The following is a 23949-nucleotide window of genomic DNA, read 5'->3' as shown; positions in this document are numbered from 1 at the left end:
CCCCGATTGCTAAAAAAAAAAAAAAGGTGGTGTTAACCCCCACTGGGGATGTGTGTTGGAAGGGAGGGATTGTTAAATTTAGCAGAAAGGTCAAGAAGGATGAAGACTAGGATCATCCATCAGATTTAGTAAATATAAGAGATCCCTGGGAACTTTGCAGAGGAGGTCTGAATTGAATAATTAAATTGGAAGACAAATGTCTTGAGAAATAGAATGATAGCTTGAAGGTGATTGGATCCAGTGAAGAAAACCTGGGCATGTTTGAAGGCAGCAGGGAAGTTGCAAATAGGTAAGGAGAGGTTTATATTCCTAGTACCTTACTTAATGAACAATTAATAAATACCTGTTAGCTTGGAGAGGTAATGTCCTCTGGACCTCTCCTATCAAGGAATCCATTTAGGGCCCAGTCCTTTTCTGTATCCTTCTCAAGCTCCTGATCCTCCTTCTACCCCTTATTCCAAGATCTTATCATTAGTTCTTCGGTACTTACCCTCTGTGGCTTCAATTAGCGCCTCTGTGAAGATGATCTTGCAGCATGCTGGACTTGGGGTCATGAAGACCTCCCTTTGAATCCCAAACTAGCTCAGTAACCCTGGAAAAACTACTTAATATAAACCTCAGTTTTCCTCATCTATAAAATGGGATTAATAATATCTGTAGCACTTATCTTACAGGATTATCATGACGATCAAATGAACTGGTATATTTATAAACCATATATATATATATGGTTTATATAAAATATTTATATTTATAAACACTATGTAGATGCCTGTTCTTGTAATTGCTACTTTCAAATCTGTATCTCCATTCAGAGCCTCAGCTCAGAGGTCTCTCTTCATATTCCCAGTTGTCTACTGGATATTTCTTCCAATATGTTCCATCAACTCTTCAAAAAGATTAGATTTCTCTCCTCCAAACAGCAACAACTGACTTTCCCCCTCTTTCTGCTGATGGCAATCTTAGCAAACATTGAAGGCCTCTAACCTCAGAATAATCTTATACTCCTCCTTCATTAACCTTTATTCTACCCATGTACCCTTTTATCAACTCTTATCAGCTCTGTCTCTGCAATAGCCTCACATCCATCCCTTCCTCTTAGTTTTCACTGCAGATTCTCAAGAGGAAATGTAACCTAGCTGCATTTGACACCAGACAAAACTCAAATTTGAATTCTGCCTCTAATACTACCTGGATGATTATAGATAAAACACTCTGACCTCGCTGTCTTAACATCCCTCAAAGGGTAGCTGCAAAGTTCAGTTGTAGTAATCTATATAAAGCGCTTTATAGATATCTAAGCATGAAACAAATGTCTTCTTGCCGGACTATTGTAGCTGCTTCCTCACTTGTCTTTCTCCCCTCCAGTCCATCTTCCACACCACTGCTTAAGTGGACTTACCAGTAAACCATTCTTTTCATGCCACTTCTTTACTTGAAAAACCTTCAGTGGCTCCCCAGCCCTTTACATCCTGGCATGTAAAGCCTTCCACAGTTTATTTACAACTCACCTTTGTGGACTTGTCCTGTACCTTCATCCTTCTCATGCTCTATCCAGTAAATCTTGCATACTCTCCCTACTCTGTTCTCATCCTGCCCTCTTTGGTTGCTGGGCCTTTGCACATATTTCCCATTCCTGGGATGGCCTCTCTGCAACCTTCCCTGCCTCTCGAAGTACCTTCGTTAAGGTCCCAGTCAGGTGCTGCTTCTCCCCTCCCGGTAATCTCCACACTTTCTTCTTATGCACATTCTTCCCTTTCATCAGTAATGTGAGTGCTTATTTTTCTCCTGTGAGATTGCAGATTAGAATGATAAATTACACAATAACTCTTTGAAATCAAGGTATATTTTTTAAAGTTTTATTTATTTTATTCTGAATTTAAGAAATAAAACAAGCATTTCCATATCATAGTAGAATGGAGGAGGGGGGGGGAGATGATTGTACATGAAGTTGCAAATCTATTGTATCCAACTTACTATACCTTTTAAATATACAAGAAAGTTATGATGTAACTTTTTTCCCTTTTTTTCTTTCCTCCCCCTAATTCCACTGTAGAGATGGCTATATAGGGTGTGTGTGTATACGTGTGTGTGTGTGTGTGTGTGTGTAGCAGGTGTCTCTGCTCTCTAAGTTGTACGTTGAATTCTCTTGAACCAACATGTTCTCAGCAACTAAATAGAGTGTCTCCCTCTGGGCATGTTGTTACTAGATACCACAGTCAATGAAGGAGAGGAGAAAGAAATCCCTTTTCCCACCCCATATCCACAAAGCACTCCTACATCTTTCCAGGTCTATTTAAAAAGCCTCCATGGGCATGCCTAATTTATTTGCTTAGTAGCCTATCTCTTTGTTCTCTTATGACTCATTCAGAGAACTGTTTATACTTTGTTAAAGGATAACTGGTTGTGGCCACAGTTTAATAGTTAGTTTAAAACATTGTTATGACCTTATCTGACTAAATTCTGCCACTTGTCAGTGGGAGCTTCAGGGGGTGGGAGGAGAGGAAGGAATTTACATACTCTCCCTAAAATATGAAAAAAAAAATCCAAGAAATGTGAAAACTTATATAAGATGCTGCAAAGCGAAGAAAAAAGAATCAACAGGACAATATGTAGACTGCAGCTATGCAAATAGAGATGATATTAAAAGGGGACAAAAAAGCAAGTCATATAACATGGAACAGCGTTGGTACCAACTGGTTAAAGTCAATTATAAAAAGTAAACTCTGAAAGTGCAAGGTTGCATGTACTTCCAGTCACAATCAGTTTCATGCTCTTTTGCTTAACTATTTTTTTGTAATATGCTTTGGAGTAGTAGTTTATTTGTGTGTTTGCTTAGACTTGTCTGCTGGGTCCAAAGAAAGGTGATCCCATTTTTTAAAACATATTTTTGCTTTCATAGGATGAACTCAACTATGGTTGGTCAGATGGAAAACATTTCAGCTTTAGCCGCTGGTCTGAAAATAGTGCACAACTTGAAGACTGTGTAATTTTGGACACTGATGGTTTCTGGAAAGCTTCTGGCTGCAGAAGCATCCAGCCGGGTGCTATCTGTTATGCCTCAAGAAGTAAGTTATAATTCAAAACATTTCTACTCTTAAATTGTATTATCTCTAAGGGTAACAAGCTTTAAGTAGGACTGTGACAAATCCTATTTCATACATGGAAGCCATTTATTACTATAAAATGGTAGGAAAATATACTCTTGTAAATTGCTTTCCACAATAGATGTGTGCTCTAAAAAGTTGTGTGTAAATAATATTTTTGTAAACTGGATATTTTCCCACTGTCTATATTTTTTAGCTGTTTTTATATAACATTTTTCACATAGCATCAACTCCTAATATTTTTTGCTTCCCTCTGCCTTTTTGTATAAACTAATGCTTCTGTATCCCTGGATAGTTGATATTTAAAGGAACCCTTTTATAAGGTCAATAATATGCCTTATACCTCGGGGTTATTTAATAAATGTTTGTTGGATAAGCAACCTCTGGCTTAGTTTTTGTAATTGTGTAGATTGGTTTTTCTTAAAGTAGTATATCCATCACAATTAATTAATTTTCCTTTTTTTAAAAAAAAGATTCTTTGTTTCTTAAAAGAAAATTATAACTGGATTTTCTTGGATACCCAATATCTGGAGATGGGGAAAGTGTCATTCATGTATTTATTTTTGTTGAAGAATGTATCTATTTAGATACTGAAGTATCTCATTCAAATGTGTCTTAAGAAATTACAGAGAGGGGCGGCCAGGTGGCTCAGCGAGTAAGAGCACTGGCTCCAGTGTTGGGACAACCTGGAGATCGAATCCCGGGCTCAGACACTCAGCACCACACCCAGAAATAACTGGCCATGTAACCTTGAGCAAGTTACTTAACCCCGATTGCTTAAAAAAAAATTACAGAGAGGTCTTCAGAGAATTTAGTCAAAATTGTTCTTTGAATATGGTAAGAGTCTTTCCTGTTTGTTTTTCTGAAATGGACACCAATGAGACCTATGGCTCAAGAAACAAAGATTTTATTTAATTTATTTAATATTGTCTTCTTTATTTAATATTGTCTTTAATATTATTTTTTATTTAATAATGTCTTCTTTCCAAGCATTCAGCCATTCTATAATGAAGTCAGAAAGGTTATACTGGGCAACTTCCTTTCTAAAAAGAACCACTATTATTTTAGTTGGAGAGGACCTAGTGATTATTTAGTTCTAGGCCATTATATCAGGGTCCTTTTGAAAATTCCTAATAAGGTCTAGGAGGTTAATTACTTGGTATTTAACATTTGTAGGATAATCTAGTAGTCACAACTCTACTTTTTCTAAAGTATGAGTATAAAATATTTTAAAATGTTTTGTTGATGGTTTTATATGTTTATATTACTGTTACTTTGTAATGGCTTCTCAGTCTCCCTTGTTACACTTAAGCAAAATAAATCAGCACACTCATTCATGGCTTCTGATAATGTATGCCTCATTTCACGCCTTTAGTCGACTCCCCTTCTGCCAAGAGGAGGAAAGCATTCTTTTTTGTTGTTCTCTTGTTTCTGCCATGTCCAGCTCTTCGAGACCCCATTTCTTGGCAAAGGTACTGCAGTGGTTTGTCATTTTCCTTCTCCAGCTCATTTTATAGATGAGGAAACTGAGGCAAGTAGGTTTAAGTGACTTGCCCAGGGTCACACAGTAAGTGTCTAAGGCCAGATTTTAACTCAGGAAGAAGAGTCTTCCTGACTCCAGGCCTGGCACTCTATTCCCTCTGCCACCTATCTGCCCTAAGCATTCTTCACTCTTGCCTAGTAAAATCACAATTAGTAACAGCATTTATCAGAGTTTTTAATGTTTTTCAAAGTTATTTTCGTGTTATTATGATTGCTGTTGTAAATTGTTCTCGTAATTATGCATACTTCTTCAGTCTCTATGTTTATTCAAGTCTCCCCAATGTTCTCTGGAACCTGTTGTATATTCTTCTTTTTTCCCTAGAACTCAATAATATTCTATTCCAGTTTTATGCCACAATTTGTTCAGCCCATTCAGTGGGCCCCCGCTTCTTCTCTACCTCATTGTTATCACAAAAAGTGCTGCCATAAACATTTTTATGCATGTCACCTTTCCCTCTGTCTTTGACTTTCCTTGTAGCATATGCATTGGGGTACTCTTGTTGAGCCAAAGAGTATATTCAGTTTGGGAATTTTTTTCCATTAAAATTCCAAGTTTTTTTTTTTCCAGGATGGTTGGGAGAGTAAAATCTCCAGTGCCCACCTTATGTGGAGGTCTAGGGAGGAAAGTGCTTCCCATATTTTAAAGTGCTATGGAAATATGAGTGCTTATAATCATCCTGTCATTATATCTTCTAGATGAGACAGAAGGAGAGGGAAAGAAAGTTGATGCTGTGAAATGTCCATCTACTGTTCTCCATACACCTTGGATACCATTTGAGAATAGTTGCTACAATTTCATGATCGCCAAAAATAGATTCCTAGCAGTAACAAATGATGAAGCACAGCTTAAATGTCAGGAGCTAAGTAAGTATAGTGTATTTCAGAATTTATTCTATGATTTCCAACTCTTGTATGTACAGAAAGGATTAGATAAAAGAAGAACATAGGGGAAGCATGTTGTCGATATTTCTATTTCATGGTATACTCCTACATCTCGGAATTTCTCATTGGGTATTTCCATTTATACCACTTCATTTCATCAAAAAAAGAGTATGAAAATTTCTGTATTGAGAAGATAAAAATAGTAGCAGCCTCTTTCATTTTATCAGTTTAAGAAATAAACAGGTGAACATAAGTTTGTTGTTATTTAGTAATTTCAGTCATGTCTGACTATGATCCTATTTGGGGTTTTCTGGACAGAGATACTAGAGTGGTCTGCCATTTCTTCCTCCATCTCATTTTGTAAATGAGGAAACTGAGGCAAACAGGATTAAATGACTTGCCCAGGGTCACATAGCTAGTAAGTGTCTGAGGCCAGATTTGAACTCATGTCTTCCTGACTCCCAGCCCAGCACGCTCATTGTGCTACATTGTGCCACATATTTGTAACATAAGTTACAAAGTGTTTTAAATAAGATAGAGAAATCATTCAGGTGTTATCATGGGGCTTAGCAAGGGTCTGGGTAAAAATGGGAGTCTGGAGTGGGGCAAGTGGCCCAAGCAGTAGATTAAATTAGAGGAAGAATACTCTTGATAAGATAAACATTAGGATAAAATTATGCTTACAGTTTATTTATTTATTTTTAGTTGACAACATTCAGTTCCACAAGCTTTTGAGTTTTAAGTTTTCTCTTCCCCCTCCTCAAGATGGCATGCAATTTGATAGAGGCTCTGTATACACATTCATATTAAACATAGTTTCACATTTGTCATGTTGTAAAGAAGAATTAGAACCAATAGAATGAGCCAAAAGAAAGAAGAGGCAAAACAAAGCAAAAAAGAGAGAGCAGATAGTATGCTTTGATCTGCATTCAGACGCTGTAGTTCTTTCTCTGGGTGTGGACAGCATTTTCCATCATGAGCCCTTTGGAGTTGTCTTAGAACCTTGCGTTCCTAAGAAGAGCCAAGTCTGTCAAAGTTAGTCATTGTACAATGTTCTCCTGGTTCTGCTCTCTTCACGCAGCATCAGTTCATATAAGTCTTTCCAGGTTTTTCTGAAGTCCCCCTATTCCTCATTTCTTATAGCACAATAGTATTCATCACATTCATATATCACAACTTGTTCAGCCATTCCCCAATTGATGGGCATCCCTCAGTTTCCAATTCTTTGCCACCATAAAAAGAGCTGCTATAAATATTTTTGAGATACAGCCCTAGAAGTCATAGGTTATTTTAAAATTTAAAAAAAAAATAGCTGTGCTCCTCTGAACTGTCACAACTAGCCCCTCTTTAAAGCATGCGGGAAAAAGAGGAAAAGCTTGAATGCAATCATATCCAAGCCCCTTACTGTATAAGCACAGACAGAAGGCAGAGCTGACCAGGATGGGGGCCATAGGCTCTGCTCACCATGTGGTCATAGTTTGTAGGCTGCAGGGAGACAGGGAGGAAGTGTCAGAGTCAGAATAAAAATCCAGTGAGGGAGCCGGACAGCTTCTAGCAGCAGCATAACTATAACTGTTCCCCTTGTCTTTGGGGCTAGGGTACCAAAGAGCCAAGTCAGCAGGAATCTCATCTGAGCATGTAACTGACTACTTGGCACATATTGGTTCTGTAAACTTGAGTCATTTAAAGTAGAGGTGTGCCTGCAGTATAGCCCAAACCTGATTAAAATGTAATTGGGAAATATTTAACAAAATAAGTAAAGATAGAGTAAGACATAGATTTCATTACATTATAAACTAAGTCAGAAATGTGGCCCACAGGGATATTTATGCACAGATGAATGGCCACATTTCTATTTGGCATTGACAGCACTGCTGAAAACGCGGGTGCAAGGGATCCCTTTAACCAGAAGTAGTGTGGGCGTGCCTTTCCTGCCTGCTCCTTTGGTGTGAGTTTCCTGTATGGCCTGGTGGTTGATGCCACTGGTCCTGGCCTCTGACAGGCTGTCTTGTGTGTGTATGTGCAAGTTTTAATTCAGGAAGCATTTTTTTAAATGCCTACTATGTGCCAGGCACCACACTAAGTGTTGGAGATACAAAGAAAGGCAGAAGACAGTTGCTTCCCCAGAGGAGCTCACGGTCTAAAGGGGGAGACAACATGCAAACGGGCTATATATGGGATAAATGGGAGATAATCAACCAACAAAGGGAAGGCGCCAGAATTCGGAGGGTGCATGGAAAAGTTTCCTGTAGAAGGTAGGGTTTTACCAGGAACTTGAAGGAAGCTAAGAGTTAGAACTGAGGAGGGAGAGTGTTCTAGGCATAGGGACCAACCAATAAAATCACCTTGGAGTCAGGAGGAGTATCTTACATAAGGAATAGGAAGGAGGCCACTGTCACTGGATTGAAGAGTACATGGTGGGGGTGGCTAGGTGTCACAGGGAATAGAGCACCGGCCCTGGAGTCAGGAGGACCTGAGTTCAAATCCAGCCTCAGACACTTAAAACAAAAACTAGCTGTGTGACCTTGAGCAAGTCACTTAACCCCAACTGCCCTGCCTTCCCCCCCTCCAAAAAAAAAAAAGCAAGAGTACTTTGTGGGGAGAGAAGGGAAGGAAAGTGGAAGATGTTAAAAGACTTGGAAAAGTAGTTGGGGGGGGCCCTACATTATAAATGCCTTTAAATGTGTATAAGGAGAGTGAAATCTTTCTAATCAATCAATGTTTTTCCCTGGGTAAGAAAGAGAACCCAGGGATCAACTGAACTGTCCAAGATCCCTGCAGGTAGAAAAATGAACTTAAAAGAGTGAGTGACTCATAAAGACTTTTTCTGAGGGTCTCCCTTCTTCCCACTTTGGTATTCTTACCCAGGAAAGAGAACATTTCCTCAGAAAGTCTCCTTTGAGGGAAATTTATATAAAGTGATAAGAAAAGGGGAATGGGATAGCTGGAGTTGATTAGCTATAATTTGTAGGAAGATAGCATATTTTAAAATTTCCCATATCTACCACACTGACAATTCTCGCTGTATATAAGTGGAGTATTCCACAGACCTCTATGTCAGAGCAATTTTTATGTAATGTGAATTTGGCCTAGACACCGACTTCACTTAGTCTTATGTAACAAAGGCATACACAAAAGTGCTGTTATTAAATATTGTACCGTGAGAGTAAACAGAATTATGAAATGAAAGGTAAAGTTAAGTGATAAAGTATGCACAGTACTGTAGAGCAAAGTTAACATAAGGGGGTCGTATGTTGCCCCTTCCCCTAGCCCTTGTCACTGCTGGTTGGCCACGCAATGTTTTTATGAAGCTATTGAAAGATGTTTGGACAGTGGCTCTCTTTTTTTACCTTGAGTATCTGATGATATCAAACAATATTATCCTGTTCTAGACTTTGAACTTACAAAAATCTTGACATATTTGGATCCATTTTTTCAGTACAAGAAAAAATTTCACTCGAATGATTTTTTGTCAACTGTTTCATTGTGAACCCTTTTGATTTGACCTTGGGTTCTCTGCAATCTTTGCAGCTAACTGCTCAATCAAATCCTCATTCAATAGCTCTCCCTGAGACTCAAAAACTCTTCCACGTCATTTTCATCTACTTCTAACTCCAATTCTTGTCTAGTTTTACAATTTTTTACTTCTTCAGACATTTCATCATTATCAAATCCACAAAAATTAAAAACAAACTGCAAGCACAATTTTTTTTTCCAAACTCTGCTTCATACATGTTTCTGTTATATCTTCCCATGGTCTTAGAAATATTCCAGATTACATGGTCAGTATTTTAAGACTTCCAGAAGTCTCTCAATGTCAAATAATTATCTGCATCCAATGATGCAATTTCCTGGGTAAGTGTAGTATGTAAATAAAATGCCTTGACATTCACAATCACTCCCTGATCCTGATTTCTTTCAGAATTCTTGACATAAAGTTGAATTTACGTAATGTGAATTTACATAAAACAAGAACTATTTGTATATAAAACACTGTTCACTATTCAGTTTAATTTGTTATAAGGTGAGTTTCTCACACCCCACTAAAAGGGGTTAATTAGTATAAAGTCATTCTGTGACATGGACTCTTAAAGCATATTATTAATATGAATAGTTTGGTTGTCCTCCATAGAGATGGGTTGGGACAGTCTGAAAAGGTACTTTGATATTAGAAAGTCAAGGGTATAAACATGTTTTCAATTGTCCTATACAACTATAGGATTCTGTGCTTGATGTAGAGCAAATTTAACTTCTTGACCTGTTTCCCATTCCTGTTTAGGAGTATAGGGAGGTGTTTATATTGACACGTTAGAATAATCTTTCACTGTAATTGGGCTTTGATGAGCTCATTCATCAAAGTAAATCTAAGTATTAAATGTTAACAGTTTTGACATGCAGTTAATTGAAGACTTTTGATTTAATAGATCCAAAGGCACATGCTCTGAGTATTCGAGATGAGAGAGAGAATGACTTTGTTCGTGAACAGCTTCTGTACTTCAATTATATGGCTTCATGGGTATTGTTGGGTATAACTTATGATGGTAAGTTATGTTTAAAGATTTTTTTTTTCCTTTTTTGGTCTTGTTCTACATAATTACCTGTTTGTCAGTTTACAAAAGTATGGGTGACCAGTGGAATATATAACTTCATATCTAGGATTCAGGGCAAAGAAGCAAGAAGGAATGTCTTTGACTTGTGTAAATTTTGAGATCTTCTGCCCCACTCTTACCCTTTAGTCACGCTTTACCCTTGTAAAAACTTAGAGTCAAACAATGGAAAATGATTTTTCTTTTAATTAGATAGATCATGGAAGATCCGGAATTGGGTAGCAGAAAAGAGGTCTGGGGAAGAGAGGTTTGAGAATCATATACATATGAGAATAAAAATATAAACTTCCTAAAATATATATTATATAAAAATATATATGTTTTGTGGGCATGTATATATGTATATATATACATATATATATAGATGGCTAGACAAATATGTATATACAGATGTGTGCATGTATACGAGTGCCCAGGATGGTGGAAGATAATGAAAAGATGTAAGAGAAAAGAGGAAATGGAAATTATCAACTCTGATTATTTCAGTCTTTCTTGAAATAAACTTAATAGACTAATTCCCCCATTTAATCCCTATTCCTTCATTAGTAATGATTGATGGTTCCTATAGAGTTATTATGGCCTCTGGGTGAGTTTATTGGAGTGTGTGTGTCTGTCCACACACACATATATCACAAAAGATATTTTTATTATATAAGATATATTGTGTCTGCCCATATATGCACATATACACATACAAATGGATATATACACACGATTTGTTTAAAATTTTGAGCCAGTTTTTCTTGAGACTTAATCACTAGAAATTTCTTTTCATATGTCTTTAACAATTTTTTTAAATAGACATTATACAAGGCAAGGGTTCCTAACCTTTTCTGTGTTGTAAACTCCTTTGGCAAGTTGGTAAAGTCTTTGAAACCTTTCTCAAAATGATGTTTTTAAATGCATAAAGTAATAGGATTACAAAGGAACCCCATTATATTGAAATAATTATCAAAATATTTTTTAAATTTCATAAGTCTGATGTTAAGATACCACCTCCACCCCATATACAAACTGATATGGAGATTTCTTTTTTAAACTCTCAATCTAAAAACCCGTTTTAAGAATGTGTAACACATTCTGAAATTTCTTCTAATACTTAAATCTGTCCTAAACAAATACTGGAACAGGAAGCAGTTACCTTCCTTAAAATGAAGTACTCCAAATTCAGTCACTTTGACTATCAGTTGGTATTAAGTACAACCAAGATGTACGGTCTCCATTTCTAGCTACATCCTACGTGACAAATACTGGATTGTTCATCCTTACTGTTTAATACATAAAACATCTTTGCATCTCAACTACTTTCAGGTAAAACCCCCTAAACAATATCACCCCCTCCTTTGCAGATGAGTAGCCAGGTGCCAATGCAGAGCACAAAAACCTAGGTCAGGCTATGGATTTGCCCTTTACCATCAACTGAGGAGCAGGGATGATGGTGGCAAAGTTTAGAATTTAGTTGATGGTAAAAGGCAGATCTGTAGTTTGCTGTCCTAATACTTTTCCTCCTAATACCTTTTAGATATAAATGGAAAATATTTCTTTTGGAGATTGAAGAAAAGTTTTTAGTGAGGGTTCTCAAGGAGAATGGCCTCGATTTGTTAAGCAACCAACTGAGTAACAATAATAATTAACACGTATATAGCCCTTTAACATTTGCAAAGCACTTTAATTACATTATCACATTTGCCCCCTTTATATGGGATATTATGCCCTTTTAGCAGATGAACAAACTGAATCTGAGAGAGGTTAAATTGATCCCTTGGGATTACGTGGCTAGTAAGTGTAAGAGTTGATACTTGAATCTATGCCTTCCTGACATAGATGGTCCAACATTCTCAATGTCCAGTTACAGTCTTGATTTTAAGATCAGTTTGAAGGTTCTATTTTTTCATTCTGTAGTCCAGCTCTGCAAAGGCGTTTTGTTGCTTTTTTTTTTTTATTTTGACTGGCTCAAGATGAGGCCATGGGCCAGAACTGGAGTAAGAAATTACAAGATGGGGGTGGTTAGGTGGCACAGTGAATAGATCGCCTGCCCTGGAGTCAGGGGGACCTGAGTTCAAATCCAGCCTCAGACACTTAACACAAAACTAGCCATGTGACCTCGGGCAAGTCACTTAAGCCAAATTGCCCAACCTTTCCCCCTCCAAAAAAGAAAAAAAAAAGAAGTTACAAGATGCTAGCAGAGGTGGGAAACCTGCAACTTTGAGGAAAAGGATTTGACTGTGAAGTTTGGAGTCAGTCAGAGGGCCATACTTAAGGACCTAGAGGGCCTTGTGAATCAAGGCCATAGGTTCCCTACCCCTCTTAGAGCCACATTATGGCCACTAAGAAATAACCCATCATTTGGCGGAACTCATTCTAGAAAAGCAAGTGTTCTCTTTGCATAGGAACTATGGAATATGTACATCTGTTTACTAAGTGGGGGAAAAGCAAAGAATTTTGGAGAAGTGAGGTACCCTTGACCTTGACATTGAAGCATATGCCTTATTCTCTGTTGGCTAAGAGAACCATAAAAATAAAGCAGCAGGCCATAAAATGTAAACATATGTACTGCTTCTCCTTAGCATAATTACTATAGACAGATGCTTGGGTTCTTTGCCAAGTGAGATGAGAACCAGTAGGGAAATGGGAATAGCTAGGCCAAAAACTGGTAAGAAAATTGGAACATGGATGAACCTGGCACCATTTGTTATGCCAATTAGAATTCTGATGAGGTTGGCACCTTCTTTAAAAACTATTTATATAAAGACTGGACTATAGCACTAAATGCCACATTGAAATTTATTAATCTAGCATACACGATATTGGCTTGTGCATTTTCTCACCCTCCACCTTCACTTTTGAGGAGAAGGTACAATCTTTAATATCTGTTTAATTTCAGTCTAGTTTGTGAGCAGTAACCTTGAGCCCCTGATGAACACTGTGTAAGATTAGTTGGAGAGGTATAAACTGTGGTTAACTAAAACTTTCTTCATAAAAGCAAATGGAAGAATGTTCAACACCTATTCATGCCTCTGCAGTTTCCCTTATCAAACCTTCAAATACTTTCAATAATTGCTGTAACTGATACCCAAGACAGCCCCCGTTGAGAAAATTATGTAACACCTGCCAAAGTTAATGGCTTGTGGACAGTAACCTAGAACATTTTCTCATCGTCACAGTTTAGCGGTCAAAAGTCTATGAAAATAGAAAAGAAATCATGTAACATGCAGTCATTTCTGAAGAAATATGCAAAATTTTATCCACCTGTTTGCTGTAATCTACTTCTGTCTACCAAGCTAAAGATTATTGAAATATATCCAAATGTTGATAGTTCAGATCAAGACTACTGATACCCAGACTTGATCTCATGGTACCCTAAGGTATTGACACACAATGAAATTATACTTATTTTTTAAATGTGGCCAATTAAAAGCATGCCATACGGTACTTTTGTGATGGGGCCAAGAGTATTACAAAATCTGTGAGGAGAAAGAACGACCCCATTGCTCTGAAAGTAGCAAAGACTAATAAGGTATGAGAAGGAAGTTGTCAAGTTAGACCTATTAGCAGCCCCAAATGTGTGTATAAGGCTTAACGGTTTTGTTTCTAAGCATATGTATTCTCTTTAGATGATTCTTTAAGGTGGTCTGACAAAACTGCCTTGTCCTATGTAAACTGGAAGACAGGAAGACCAACTGTAAAAAACAAGCAATTTTATGCTGGCTTGAATACTAATGGTTTCTGGGATATATACCTTTATAATAGCATCGAGGAAGCTCTTTATTTTCACCAACGCAGCATTCTTGCTTGTAAAATTGAAATGGGTAAGTAATGAATCTAATTGTGATAATTAAGAGAAAAAATGAAACAGGGTTGAATATTAGTTAAGATGGCTTTGTTCTTATTATAATTAGAAAGGGAGAATTTAAATTCACAGGTGACAGTTTTTTAGCATAATGGGAAGTGATCCAAAAAACTGCCTAGAAAAATAATAAGGATGCAATCCTGTGATTGATTAGGACCTTAGAAATCGAATCCATTTGCAGTATATTGGCTAGAAAAATGTGGAGAGCTTTTAAGGTATTTCAAGTGGAAAGTCTGAAAAATGTAAAAATACTGGCCTGCATTTTTTTTTAGCTCAGTATTTTGCTCAAGACTGGATTTTTAAAAGTTGGGCAGATTTGAATTTAAGGAGAGTCAGCATGGTGTTAGGGTATAGAGAACCAATCTTAGAGTCAGGAGACTTGTATTCAAGTCTGGCCTCTGACAAATTTTAACTATGGGACTCCTGGCGATTAATTCATTTAACCCATCAGTCCCCCTAGACAATTCTGTAACACTGTAAGCTGCAGAGTTGGTTCTAATCTGCTCTGGTAAAGGGAGTTTGTCACCAGGATTTTTCTATATCAGTGAAATCATTAGTCCAGTCCCTCTTGTGCCACTACCGAAGGGGGGAAAAAGGAAATAAGAATGAAATGTAAGCTAAAGAATTGTCTTTGCCTTATAAATAGCAATCAAAAGATTGCAAAGCATCTTCCTCATAATTCTATGCAGTGTTTTCATCCCCATTCTACAGATTTGAAAACCGAGGCACCTAGAAGTTAAGGGATTTGCTCATCACACAGCTAGTGTATGTGTAGAGTAGAGTTCAGATCCAGGTCTGTATTCAAGTCTGGCAATCCATTTACTCTTCCGTATTTCTTCTTTATATTTGCACTGAATCTGAAGCCAGAAGACCTGGGCTTAAGTTGCAGCTCCAACACTTTCTAACCCAGGGGTGGGGAACCTATGGCCTCAAAGCTACATGTAGCCTTCTAGGTCCTTGGGTGCAGCCTTTTGACTGAGTCCAAGTTTTACAGAACAGATCCTTTTATTGAGGAGATTTGTTCTATGAAGTTTAGATTCAGTCAAAGGGCCTCACTTGAGGACCTAGAGGGCCACATGTGGCCTCAAGACTGCAGGTTCCCTACCCCTCTACTAACCTTTCCAATTCTCATCTGTAAAATGGGAATATTTATTCTACCTTACAAGATTGCTGTAAGAAAAGGGCTTGGTAAACTTTAAAGTGCCTGTGTGAGCAATTATTAATTCCCACCTAGCAGAACAGCTTACAAATAGTGACTGACATATTATTTATTGAGATTGCATAAATTTAAGTAGGAATTGTTTCAGTTAGCTCTAAGAACTTTCTGATAATGAAAATAAAACACAATTTAGGCTTTCCTTTAGAACTACTGAATAGATTAGACCAGAGGCAGCTCTTAATAGAAGTATGGAGTTGGTTTTCACATTCTGTGAAAGATATTAATTAGCAGCCTCTTTCCCTCACTTAATATCCTACCAGAGTGCTGTAGCAATGATGGTGGAGGGCATGAAGTCTCCTTCTTTGGACCGTCTCACTAGGTCTCTCTATAGTATATTCACCAGTCTTAGATGGCGGTTGGACATCAGTGTCATACTTGAGAGAGATTGTTCAGAACTGGACCTTCTAAGAGGAATCCTTTTAAGGTCCCATCCATCCTAGACTTTTTTTTCGTGAAAGAGAAAATGATCAGTATCAGGAAACAGGGACTATATTTCATTTTGTCTTTGCATCACATTGCTTATAAATAAATACATCATTGCTGAATTTGATTTAACCTGATTTGGGGCCCCTTTATGGAAATCCTAACTCTGCCACCTACTAGCTGTATAACTTTAGACAAATCACTTAACCCCTCATGGTCTCTTCATCTGTAAAAGGCCAGACTACATTGTCTATAAAATTTCTTCCATGTCTGATGTTCTGGGACAGTGAGGCCTGAGGAGAATGGCATCATCTAAAATGTCATTACTCAGTCCTGTCATGAGTCTTTACATTTGTAAAAAACGCATAGATATCCAGGGGTGTGCTGGTCTAACAACAGTCTAACAACTGGCTCTGGGGGAGTGCACAACACACGAGTTTAATCTACATTATTAACATTTTCTCCATCACTTTCTTAAGTCTAGACATCAGCAAGTCAATAAATTAAGTCCTGATTTGTAGCACCATCTAGTGCTTAGCACAGGGCCTTACACACAGTAGGTGCTTAATAAATACTAATTGACTAATTGTCTGAAGTATAGTTCAAATTTTTTTTTAATTCAAACACTAATACCTTATTTAAACATCATAGTTGAATACAAGGAAGAATACAATCGTACCCTGCCGCAATTAATTCCATATGAAGATTCTATATATAATGTTGTTCAAAAAAAATTCACATGGTATGAAGCCTTGAAAGAATGTTCCCAAAATGGGGGCTCTTTAACAAGTGTGCATGATAAAAAGAGTAAGCTTTTTTTGGAGGATCTTGCAAAGCGCGATGGATTTCCATTATGGACTGGACTGTCAAGTCACGATGTAAGTAGCATTTTACAGAATTATGCATATAAAGCTTTCTCACACATATTCAATCCGTATTATCTTCATTTAGTAGATGAGAGCATTCAGCTCATAAATTATGTATGGATCATAAATAGACCCTGCCCATAAATAATTAATTCCAAAAATTACTCTGAATTTGATGTCTTTGAGATATAATTTCCAAACCTGGCATATGATAATTCAGTGTAGTATGTTAAATTGCATCTAGATGTCAGCACTATTGGGGATTTTTTTTCAAAACCATTTCTTTCCCTGCTACTCCCTCCAGTCCAAAGCACCCAAGTGTCCTAGGAATTATTATACCTCTGGACTATATTATGCCATCTGTCTCACCAGAAATTCATGACACCTACTGAGATTTTGGTGACAGGTAAGAACTATGAGGCCAGATATCATAATGAACATAACACATCCCCGCCCCCCCAAGCCCTCTTGGCTCAGATACTTTTCTTCCTAAGTGCCTACCGTCTCCCCTTCTTTGGCACCATTAAATAAATTCATTTCAGCCTTTTCTATCTAAATTGTAGCTGATACCAATGTACCAAGGCAGTAAATCATGTGAAAAGCATGGCCTCTGCAATGGTTCTGACACAAGCCAAATGTAGAATAATAATAAGGGATAACAGTAGACTTTGAGCTTATAATTGTAGAATTATAATAGATACTGGGAGACAATTACTTACGACATTTAAAGAAATTTTTACTATATACTTAAAATGGGACCAGAGGATCATAGACCTAAAAGGGACTTTAACATCCATTTAGGCCAACCCCTTAATTTTATAGATGAAGACCTGAGGCACAGAGAGATGAGGTCACTTGTCCAAGGGCACTTACCACCCATGGTACTGTGGGCAAATGACTTAGTCTCTCTAGGTCTCAGTTCCTTATCTGTAAAATGAAGGAGTTAGACACTTATCTCTAAGGCCCCTTCTGGTTCTAAATAGCTTATCTACTATCTTAAGGATGTGTTTTAAGTAGAAAAAAGTTCTTTAAGATTACCACATGCAAATGGCTCCCAGCATTTGTCACAATTTATAGAAGAACTTCTAAAAAAATCAGTCCTCTAGAGACAGAATAAAACTTCAAGTTGAATATCCCAATTTCAACTTGTTTGTAAGAAAGTGTTGTAAGTTTTGTATAAAATCCTGAAGTTACAAGTCCTAGATCAATAAACCAAATAAATACTACATTAGCGTACTAAGAAATACAAAACTAATGTATCATTCTATTTTTAAAATTCATAGTGGTTTATTTTTTTTAACCTAAACTTGGATCTAGATTCAGAATCTCATTATTACTCATTAAAACAGGGAAGTGACTCATCTTTTGAGTGGTCTGATGGAAGTACATTTGACTACATTCCATGGAAGGAACAAAATTCTACAGGAAATTGTGTTGTCTTGGATCCTAAAGGAATTTGGAGGCATGAAAAATGCAATTCTGTTATGGATGGTGCTATTTGTTATAAACCTAAAACAGGTAAGTCTTGCTTTAGAATGTTATGTTTGTTGCATGCATGTATTACATAGCACTATCTTGGCTGTGCCTTCTCTGGACAGTGGAGGCCTGCATCAAATAGGTTTGACCACTCAAAAAGAGCCACCACCCACTAAAATGAGATTAAAGTCTACTATCTCCCTGTCCCTCCCTCCCTTCTGAATGTGCAAATCAGAGCAATTCTCTCTTGGACTTCTTGTGAAGGAACTCACTACATTTATATCATCAATAGCAAAAGTATCAGAGGCTTATGAACTTTAGGGCTGGAAGGACTTTTGAGATTATCTGGTCTCATCTCCTTTTACAGGTAAGGAAGGTGAGGCATGGAGAGGTTATGTAGAATAAATGTCCAAGGTCAAAATTTTATACATGGTGGGAACTCTTCACAGGTTTAGATTATTACTTATCCATGAAAACAGATAATTATAGGCACTATAATTGAAATACAAATATATGTAAAATTCTCACCTTTGGACACAGGAATGGTAATTGTAGAGGGCTCCTAAAGCAAGGCATCTTAACCTGGAGCCCAAGGACCCAAGAACTTGGAGGAAAATAAAAATATATCTTTATTTTGATATAATTGTTTTCCTTTATTCTTCTACTCTAAGAAGGGGTCCATGACACACAAAAAAAAAGTTAAATAAACTTTTCCCTAAAAGCCTTTCTCCTGAAATGTTATGATAGTTCTGATAGGATAAATAGTATCCAAAATGTTAATGAGCATACATCCTTAACCCAAGATAAAAAATATTGCATTTAAGTCAGTAAGTCAGTAAACATTTAGCAGGTACCTCACTGAAAATACAAATACAAATGAAAATTAAGAATAGTCCTTGCCCTCAAGAGATAGCAAGATGCATTTGGGGCCAGAGGACCAAAGTTCCTCTTCCAGCTCTGCTGCTTACCATCTCTATGACTGTCCTTCCTTCATCTTTAAAATGAGGAATTTGGACTTGATCTTTATGATACCTTTGTACTCTATATCCCAATATGAAAAACTTAAAATAGGAAGTTCTTTAAAATAGCTTTTCAAATTGTCAATTATTATTTGCTCCCAGAATACAAAAAAAGTAACTGTATATATTTTACTCCCATTTAATATATCCTGGAATGATGAACTGCCTTTCATTTGAAAGTTTATAGTAAAGATCCCAATCTGTAAATGTTCAGAAACATAATGATCACTGTTTTAATAGTGCTTGGGGCAGCTAGGTGGTGCAGTGATGGAGTGCTGGTCCAGAAATCAGGGAGACCTATCTTCCTGAGTTCAAGTGTGGCCTCAGACACTAGTTGTGTGACCCTAGGCAAGTCATTAAACCCTGTTTGCCTCAGTTTCCTCATCTGTAAAATGAGCTAGAAAAGGAAATGGCAAACCACTCCAGCCAGTATCTTTGCCAAGAAAACCCCAAATGGGGTCACAGTCAGACATGACTGAATCAACTCAACAACAAAACACAGTTCTTACTATGTGCTTATCACTGTACTGAGTGCTTTACAATTATCTCATTTGATCCATACAACAACCCTGGGAGATAGGTGCTATCATTATCCCTGTTTTACAGATGGGGAAACCAAAATAAGCAGAGGTTAAATGACTTGCCCAAGATTATAAAACTATTAAGTGTCTGAGGCTGAATTTGAACTCAGTTCTTGATTCCAGCCCCAACAGTCTAGCAGAGTTTTCTATTTCAACACAATCTACTAAGCATCTTTCATCCTAAAGAAAAAAAAGAAAGAAAGAAAAACACCTCTATGTGTCCCTTTCCATAGCACAGAAATTACTTTTTTTTTTACTTACAGTAGAACGGAAAGTGAGAGCCAAGTAAATGATTCCAAGGTATTATGCTCATCGGGGAGAAAATAGTGGTGCCCTTTAGAGTGCTGTGGAAGTTAAGATGGAGTGGCATTATGCATGGAAATAGTTTAGCTAAACACAGCTAGGGTGGTGCCGTGAATAGAGCACCAGCCCTGGAGTCAGGAGGACCTGAGTTCAAATGTGACCTCAGACACTTAATACTAGCTGTGTGACCTTGGATAAGTCACTTAACCCCAATTGCCCTGCCCTCCCCCCTCCAAAAAGCGCACACACACACAAAAATAAATTGGGATCTAGCCAATTCCAGGTATCCAAGAGATAGCCATGTACAGTTATCCTAGGCAACCAGAGATATAAAAAGTTCAGGACTAGAGATGAAAAGAATCCTTAAAATAAAGCTGATGGTGGAAGGCGCAAGAGTGGATGAGCACTTTAATGAATCGAGCCCACAGAGGGGGGACACCGGAGCAATGAGAACTGAGCCTGGAAGAAGTTTTCAGGTTGCAAGTTGATGATTGTTGTTTGTCCTTCTTTCCCAAAGAGGTCCAGGACATCAGGAAGGTGATGTCATGACTTGCCAGTGAGTTGGACTTAAGTGAGGCAAGGCTGCGCAAAGTCACTAGCCTCACTGTGTCCTCCTGAGCCACCTGGGTCCAATGACAAGATAAAGATCAGGACAAGTGGAGATGGCCCATGACTCGTGGGAGACGTTGGCCTTTTAAAGCTAGGGTCTTTCCCAGGTCTCAGTTTGTCTGAGACAGTGACCATTCAGTGATTAAAGAAGTAGTGGAGGAGTTGGGGGGTAAAAAGGAAGGCAGCCCATGAGCGTCACAAAATCCAAGGAAGGAAAGAATGTTAGCAGTTATCTAAGTTGTTCCCTACTTTTGCAACACGAAAATCACTTCAGAGTGATTTCAAAACATAGACAACTGTGAGACAAGTCCAATAGAGAAAGTGTTAGACTCCATTTCAGCCCATAACTCAGTAAGAACACTGTCTGCAGCATTCCCAACAATTCATTCAAAGACCTCCTAGGTGGGGGCACTTCCTACCTCCCAAAGCAAAGCATTTCCCTTGAGGACAGCTTACAAGTCGCTACCCACAATACTTTACACAAATTATTTAGACGGCCTCTGAGTTATCTTCAAGCTCTAAATCTTTGGTCCTAATCTCTCGGAGTCTCAGTTTCCTTACCTGTAAAATGACTTAGACATTTTCCCTCACAGGGTTGTTGTTAGGAAAATGCTTTGCAAATTTTACAATTTTACTTAAATGTTGAGTTTGCTTTCTTTTTTTGGAGGGGGAAGGAGGCATCATGGTATAATGGTAAGCACACCTGCTCTGGATTCAGAGGACCTAGGTTTAAATCCTGCCTCTTGTCTCTTACTATCTTTATGACTTTGTACAAATCACTTAACTTTCCTGGGCCTCAGTTTCCCCATCTGTTAAATGAGGAAGCTAAATTAGATGTCCTCTGAGATCTCTTCTGGTTCTTAATGTATGATTGGCTTCTAATTTTGAAAGTTAAAAAAAATTTTATCCCAGGAAGGTGTTCAAAATGGTGAACTCTGAAAAGGAAGGAGCCCTTGGTGTTCACAAGATATGTTGCCACCTGATGACAGGGCTGCCCCGTACTAAAAACAGAGGAGCTTAATTTTATTTACAGTTTCTCCTATATACGTATAAGTAATCACCTTATGAATTTTTTGCAGCTAAGCAGCAACCTCTTCAAAAATCCTCGTCACGTTGTCCGTCACCTAAAGGGATCCTATGGATTCCATTTGGAGATTCCTGTTATACATTTGACAAGGCTCTGTACAACTTTTCTGAGGCCAAACAGCTATGTCCAGAACTTGGTATGGTATACTTCTTATCACTTAACTTAGACTAGCTCAGGGTGAAGATAAGGAAAGAAATTCAGAATGATTCATGCCCTCCTAGGTATTAATACAGTTTCAATGAAAATAGCAATGTGGAAAAAATTATTTTTTAGTCCTGGCAGTAACAAGTTATATGGGTCATTGAGTTGGGTCTCCTTGGATACACAATTCATGGAGATCATTTACTCAGATTGGGAAAATGCTGTCTACATTGCCCATCCAGCATAGTGTCCATCAGGTCAGTATCCTTGCATTAACAACTTAACCACACAAATAGAAATCTCACCTAATTATCCTGCTTCTATCTTCCAATTCCTGTTTATTTGAAAAGATGTTCTAATGCATGATGGCTGTTGAGTAACAGAATTGTGTCTATGATAGACTATTCCACATATAAAACTTAAGATAAATTAAGAAAACCCCTAACCCTAAAGGATGTAAAGAATTCAAAATGTCTTTGGAGCTCTTATCCATGTAACAGTACCCTTGTCATTATAGGCATCTAGGTGGGGTAGTGAATAGTATTCAGGGCTTGGAGTCAGAAAGGCCTGGGTTCATTCCACCCCCGGACATTTCCTAGCTGTATGACCCTGGGCAAGTCACTTAAACTTTGCCTCAGTTTCTTCCTCTTGTAAAATGAGGATAATAGTACCACTTAATCCACCAGAGTTGTAATGATAAAATGAGATATTTATAAAGCATTTTGTGAGCAATAAAACACTATATAGGGGGGCAGAGTCAAGATGGCAGAGTAGAAGCAGGACCTCTGGATGGCTCCAGCTTCCACATTCCCCAATTAATGTAAAAGGGGACTCTGAACAAACTTTAGAGCTACAGAACCCACAAAATGACACAGTGAAGCTAACCTCCCACTGAGGACAGCCCAGCAGGCCAGCAGGAATTGGGCAGCACAGCGCTCTAGGAGCTGAGCCCAGGTGCCCATGTGAGCTGGAAGTTTAAGCCCCAAGGTGGGCTGGAGGGACTGCAGATCACTGGCAGCTGTGGCCATCTCCATAATTATCAACACATAGATGTGAAGGACAAAGTGAGAGGTCAGTACAGTGCGGACTTTGGGACCAGTAGTTGGGAGTGCCTCAGCTTTTGCCCCCAGAGCGAGAAGCCACTGAGGAGCCATGGCTGTGCAGCCACCCTCACGTGGCAACTTCAGCTCCTGGCTTGCAGAGTGTAAGGGGACCAAGTGACCAGTCTGGGGGTAATCACTCTTACTTTAACCTGCTTGGATCTGGATTGCAGTCTAGGGTGGAGGTCCTGGGGTGTGTGTCCAGCTTGCCAGAGCATGTGGAGGCTTCAGCAAGGGCACCCAATTAATACCTCCGGCAGCTGAGAAAACTCCAGCATTTGGTACAAAGCTCCCCTGTCTGGTAGCAGAGTCCTACTGTGGCAAAAAGCCCAAAAGTCAAGTAATTGAGTGGCAACATGATCAGGCAAAGGAAACAAAGCAAATAGAAGATTCCAACATTAGAATCCTATTTTGGGGACAAAAAGGATCAAAGCACGGAACAGGAGGAAGACAGTGAAGTCAGAACTCCTGTACCAAAAGCTTCAAAGGAAAATACAAACTGGTTATAAGCCATAGAGGACCTTAAGAAGAAGATAAGAGAAGTGGAGGAAAAATTGGGAAGAGAAATGAGAATGATGAAAGAAAATTACAAAATGAGAGTCAACAGCCTGATTGAGGATAATCATACCTTAAAAATAGACTAACTCAAATGGCAAAAGAGGCTCAAAAAGGCAATGAGGAGAAGAATGCCTTGAAAAGCCGAATTTGCCCGATGGAAAAAGAATCTCAAAAGCTCACTGAGGAGAATCATTGCTTCAGAATTAGATTGGAGCAAATGGCAGTTAATGACTTTACTAGAAATCAAGATGCTGTTAAACAGATCCAAACAAATGAAAGAATAGAAGGCAAAGTGAAATATCTCATGGGAAAAACTGCTGACCTGGAAAATAGATCCAGGAGAGATAATTTAAAAATTATTGGACTACCTGAAAGCCATGATCAAAGAAAGAACCTAGAAATCACCCTTCAAGAAATTCTCAAGGAAAACTGCTCTGATGTTTTAGAACCAGAGGGCAAAATAGAGGTTGAAAGAATCCACAATCACCTACTGAAAAAGATCCCAAAAAGAAAACTCCTAGGAATATTATAGCCACGTTCTGGAATTCCCAGATCAAGGAGAGAATATTGCAAGCAGCC

The 23949-nt window shown here is 38.1% G+C and overlaps 1 protein-coding gene across 2 annotated transcripts in view; it reads left to right on the top strand.

The window, feature by feature from the left end:
• The window catches only part of LOC138155384 (CD302 antigen), a 220016-nt gene that overhangs the window by 106908 nt on the left and 89159 nt on the right, over nucleotides 1–23949 (top strand). For both annotated transcript variants that reach the window (XM_069080612.1, XM_069080607.1), the window contains exons 26-32: nucleotides 2903–3068; nucleotides 5346–5513; nucleotides 9956–10072; nucleotides 13753–13947; nucleotides 16282–16508; nucleotides 17846–18014; nucleotides 21564–21707. In XM_069080612.1, coding sequence (XP_068936713.1) covers nucleotides 2903–3068; nucleotides 5346–5513; nucleotides 9956–10072; nucleotides 13753–13947; nucleotides 16282–16508; nucleotides 17846–18014; nucleotides 21564–21707 — 1186 coding nt within the window. The remainder of the gene's footprint in view (nucleotides 1–2902; nucleotides 3069–5345; nucleotides 5514–9955; nucleotides 10073–13752; nucleotides 13948–16281; nucleotides 16509–17845; nucleotides 18015–21563; nucleotides 21708–23949) is intronic.

This window comes from Petaurus breviceps, unplaced genomic scaffold, assembly GCF_028583685.1.
Source record: "Petaurus breviceps papuanus isolate PSGF00001 unplaced genomic scaffold, PetGlider_PUasm1.0 91133, whole genome shotgun sequence".
Lineage (NCBI taxonomy): Eukaryota > Metazoa > Chordata > Mammalia > Diprotodontia > Petauridae > Petaurus > Petaurus breviceps.
Note: the sequence above shows the minus strand (reverse complement) of the source record. Positions and strands in the feature narration are given on the sequence as shown.